Raw genomic sequence first — 4,763 nt, forward strand, 5'->3', positions numbered from 1 at the left:
ACAATATCCATTGTCTTTTTGCTTAGTTTCCCTGTCACTTGAGAAACCTGAACATTTGGAAAATACAAAAAAAAAAAAACAAATGCATGGTTGAGAAGAGCTTTGACATTTTTTTAAGAGTAGCTAAAAGGCAGCTAAACATGGACACTATGGATTTTATAAAATATTTCAATGAGAGGCTTAACAAAAAATAAAATCTCAAAAGAAACAGAGTGTGGAGAATGTTTGCCAACACTCAGCAAAATACCTTAAATGTGCATGTAAGAGTAACATGGAATGTAGCAATAATCTGAAACAATAAATTATCAGTGGTCTCCATCAAGTGTACACAATTCCAAAAAATAAATGAAAACTGCATGCAAAACAGATGTTCTTCATAAATTTATGGAACAACTGCTAGAGGAAACAGAAGATGCATCTTCATGACTCATACAAAATTGCTACCGGTATCTGTTAAGAATTCCCCATTCTGATGCAACATTTACCACTCATTATTGTGGAATGGGAAATTTCCATACCATAACTGGACAATGAAAGGTTTTAAACAGTTTTTCTTTTGTCTATAAGTACAAATAATTCCTAACTCTATCATTGTTGTAGCACTTAATTAAAAACAAATATTGGGGGAATGGGCTGTTATTTGATAACTGACAGTACCATAATCCATTTTACTTGATAAATACATCCTAGTTCTTATTGTTTTCAGGCCTTTGTACTGATATTTGGCCTAAAATGCATTGCTGTTACTTAACTAATAGAGATCCAGTTCATACTTTGATTTCAAGTGTGAAAACTGTCATTAAGAGTCCAATGATCTCAATGATGTCAACATTCACATTATGGATCCCTGTTTGAGATCTAGTGCAGTGTGCAAAAGAAAGCATACATACAGTGAATCATATTAACAATCAATTTTCATACTGGAAATACTTTACTGTAATGCACATTTGTTGACTAACAAGATCACTGGCAATCAGCCTCTGAACTCAATAGAAATATATGTTAAAAAAAAAAAAAAAAAAAAAAAAAAATCTTCTAAGATAAAGAGCACAAACTGCTACTTTGTTTTAGTAACTGAAGTGTAACTTATGAAATGAAACAATTTTCTAATATAAACTTTGTATTTTGTATATTTACATCATACAGGAAAAAAAATTAATGGTAACATATAAAGCTTAAGTGAATTGGCATATAGAGGAATGGATTAACACAGACACCAACAAGATGTGTATGATGTTAACTGTTGCCATATCAGCAAATTATTTGTCAAGTCCTGCCAAAGCCCACAAGGTACACAGATTTTACTGCTATGAACTGGGCAAACAGCAGCAGAGCATGCCTCTGAGGAGGAGAATTATTAAATAAGACACAATCACAGAAATGATCACAAAACTTACGTACTGTGTGCGAAAGCTTTTCAAAGTAGTAGCACTTTATAACATGTGAGCACACCGGGAATATAACTTTTTCACATTGTCCTAATTTCTAGATTACTTAATTTACCCTTAAACAGATCATGTACTATTATGTTCACAATTTTTTTTAAATCTAATTTGTTGAAAGTATTAATTCTAATAACTGAATAGTGTGAAGTCATGATTCTCTTAGCATACATTTTAATATGAAAAGTGTCATATTATGCTTATAAGTTACCTTACATGTAACAATGTATGTAGCCAAGCATACTTCATTACCAACTGAAACCTTTATATTCTCAAATTTATGCACATTTACTGTAGTAAATAAACAACCAGTGAATGGCACAATACCAAGTATGCTCTAATACATTTTACTTGTTAAAAAGTAAATGATTCAGCAGTAAACATTAACATTACATACAAATCTCTACACAAAGTACATGACATTGGAAGACATCTTCCAGAAAATGTGTACTGTTACACTTGTGTTACATTATAAATGAAGGAAGACACAGTCACAATGGAGCTGAACATTGCCTTATGAAATGCAAGGAAATAGCCACCAAATTCACAATTCTATGAACATAAGCAGAAGAAAGAGCTCAACAACTATAAACAGTACATAATTAGCACACATCCGCAGCTGTATGCCAAAGAAGAAAGCTGAAATTTGCACTTCATTCAGTTGGATAGTTTTGCTTCTTTGGCTTGAAGTTCTAGCCACGCATCACCAAGAGCTTTTGCAAAATGATCTTCAACTGACAAGCAGCTATCAGCACCAGTATCATCGCACACTTCTTTTCTTTTCTCACGGCGTGAAGATCTCTTGGTATCTGCATTGTACAAGTTCATGTAATCATCCCCTAGAGATCTGCGAAAATGCTCATCAATGAGGGGGTCACATTCGCCTGAGAGCATTTGTCGACAATGCCCTGGGCGGTGCCCTGCAATTGCTGACATTGCCTCGCTGTACGAGGGGGGTGGCAGCCCATTGCCTCTCGTCGACATGTCGAGGGGGGTGTCGCTATCCTCTGCCTGTGCAGTCGACGGTGTGTCTGCCAATTCGCTGCGGCAGGGGCCCGTAATCTTGAACTGCGCATGTGTTCTCGGTGCTGTAACTCTGCCGACAGCAGGTAGCATACCTCTCTTGAGTACTGCTTCTCCTCCAACGATGCGGCGTGGGGGTGAATTGTCTCGTACCATGGTGGCCGCACGTGATAAAACGTCTAGGGGTGATTCCGCGGTTTCCATTATTAGGTACAAATTAACTGGAAAGTACCTGATTGTGCGACAATATCCAAGATCTTGAATAGAATAACAGCGTCTTGCATCTGTTGCCCGAAATTCCTGAACACTACTGAAGTGACAAACACACTACTGACATTGCGTCCAGCCTCAGCATTTTGGAATGTGTGGAATGCAAAAAATGAAGTCAACGCCTGTGCTGCGATCTGTGCACAAACATTTCAACGATTTACATGTCGCAATATCGCCACTACTCTAAGCATTTAGTGTTTGAATTTCACTGAGTTTGTACGTCAGAATAAAAAGAGATATTTGTGGATGAAAAATACGGTGAACTATTGCAAAAGAATTATGGGATCATTCATTTCCTACAGTGTGGTAAACAAACGTCGTCCTTCGTTACTACGCGATATAACATTGTCACCTCAACTAGTTTCGTTTGTGGCCGCTAGAGACTGTCTTGACCGCTTCTATCTGCAGCTGCCATCTGGCGACAGTTGAATGAATCAACCTCAAAGCGGTAAATTTAAGATATGAAACTTCTTGGCAAGCGAGAATTCCTAAAACACTGTGCTGCAAGGAAAAGTGGTTGAAGGATCACTTTTTAATGGAAGTCATTTTTCGCTTCCGTTATAATACATGTCTTGCTTTGTGCACTACGCTGCTGGCCTACGTATTAACGGCTAGTTAGCTAGTTTCGTATCATTTTGAAAGATAAATCGTAATGGTGTGGAACGAGTCATCTTATATTCACATCGCAAATTAATTTGTAGATTACTTGCTGAAGTTCTATTTTTTGAAGTATACAGAAGTGAGTTAGTAACTCCTACCCACCACTTCTACACATTACTGTAATAGAAATTATTTTACGGAATAGGCGGAGTTGTAAAGAAGGATTTTGTTTAGTTTGTTTCCAAATTTTACTTTCGTGTCTGTCAGACATTTCATATCACTGGGACGGTGATCAATTTTTTTTTTTTGCTGTAGGATTGTGCACACCTTTTTGTGCTAAAGACAGCCTTAATATGGAGTAATGAATGTTACTTTCTCTCTCGTTATTTTAATTATGTAAATCACTGTTGCTTTTGAACTGTAGTAGATTATTTACAAAAAAGTTCATGAGGGAATAAATATACTGTGAAGTAGTGATCAGAATGCCCAGCTCCTTAAAGTAGATGTCTACGAGAGAATCAAGATTTCATGATAGTTACAAGTATTGTTGCCTCAGAAGTGGATTATTTTTATGTTGAGCTTTGAACATTCAGTAATATTTGCATGACATGTTGATTTAGTCTGTTCAGTACAGAGAATGAATCCATTGGTAAACTTGGAAGCCAACGCCTTGTACGACCTTTGCTTAGATGACCCTGTAATCATTTTGTTAAAGTGATTTTTTGCGTAGCAACTACTAAAAATTAGTATGCAAACATTCGTTTTTGAATCAAACACCTTTATCTTGCTACAATGTTGAAGCAGGAAAATGGCGTTTTGTCTTGTAAAGGCAACAGTGATGAATCTAAATGGAATTTTTATATTTTATGAAGTTGCCAAGACCGTTAATAGTTATAGTTCATTACTGATAACATGATGTAATATCTTTAAAATTTTGTTTATTTGTTTCTATTCTTTGGGAACAAAGATGTGATGATTCTGAGATGGCTGCTAAGCAGAAGTCAATACAGAAGTCTTAAGCAGGCAAAGTGGCGTGTGTTCTTGGTGATTTAAAATTAGACTAAATATCGTCAAGCAACATCTTGTGGGAACTGCCGCAAATATTACGTTACGGCAGTTATATTTGGTGACAATTGGAACCAAAATACATCGAAAATATTTGGGACACTATTTGCGGCAAAGATGCGAATAAATATTCGTTGGCTAAGGAACGTCTACTGAATATTTTCAAAGAAAGTGAAGATAAGTGTATTAAGAGATTAGTTACTGGAATTGAAATGGGAGACCAAAAACCTAGTCAGTTATTACGCAAAATATAAGCTTTGGCAGGTGTAGATGTGCCAGAAAAAGTCCTAAAGAAACTTTGGTTTGAAAAACTTCCGGATTTTATAAGGAACATTCTAATTGTCAGTGACGAGGGACTCGAAA

At 36.1% G+C, this 4,763-nt stretch overlaps 1 protein-coding gene across 1 annotated transcript; it reads right to left on the reverse strand.

Annotated features, from left to right (window-relative positions):
- Nucleotides 1–1,107: 1,107 nt before the first annotated feature.
- LOC124798245 lies at nucleotides 1,108–2,907 on the reverse strand. The gene has a single exon (XM_047261562.1). The coding sequence runs from the start codon at nucleotides 2,667–2,669 to the stop codon at nucleotides 2,100–2,102; it is 570 nt and encodes a 189-aa protein (XP_047117518.1). The 5' UTR covers nucleotides 2,670–2,907; the 3' UTR covers nucleotides 1,108–2,099.
- Between the last annotated feature and the right edge of the window lie 1,856 nt (nucleotides 2,908–4,763).

Source organism: Schistocerca piceifrons, chromosome 5, assembly GCF_021461385.2.
Source record: "Schistocerca piceifrons isolate TAMUIC-IGC-003096 chromosome 5, iqSchPice1.1, whole genome shotgun sequence".
Classification (NCBI taxonomy): domain Eukaryota; kingdom Metazoa; phylum Arthropoda; class Insecta; order Orthoptera; family Acrididae; genus Schistocerca; species Schistocerca piceifrons.

Bases quoted from the DNA above. Each gene is read 5' to 3' on its own strand.
- LOC124798245 (XM_047261562.1), bottom strand. From the start codon at position 2,669: ATGGAAACCGCGGAATCACCCCTAGACGTTTTATCACGTGCGGCCACC.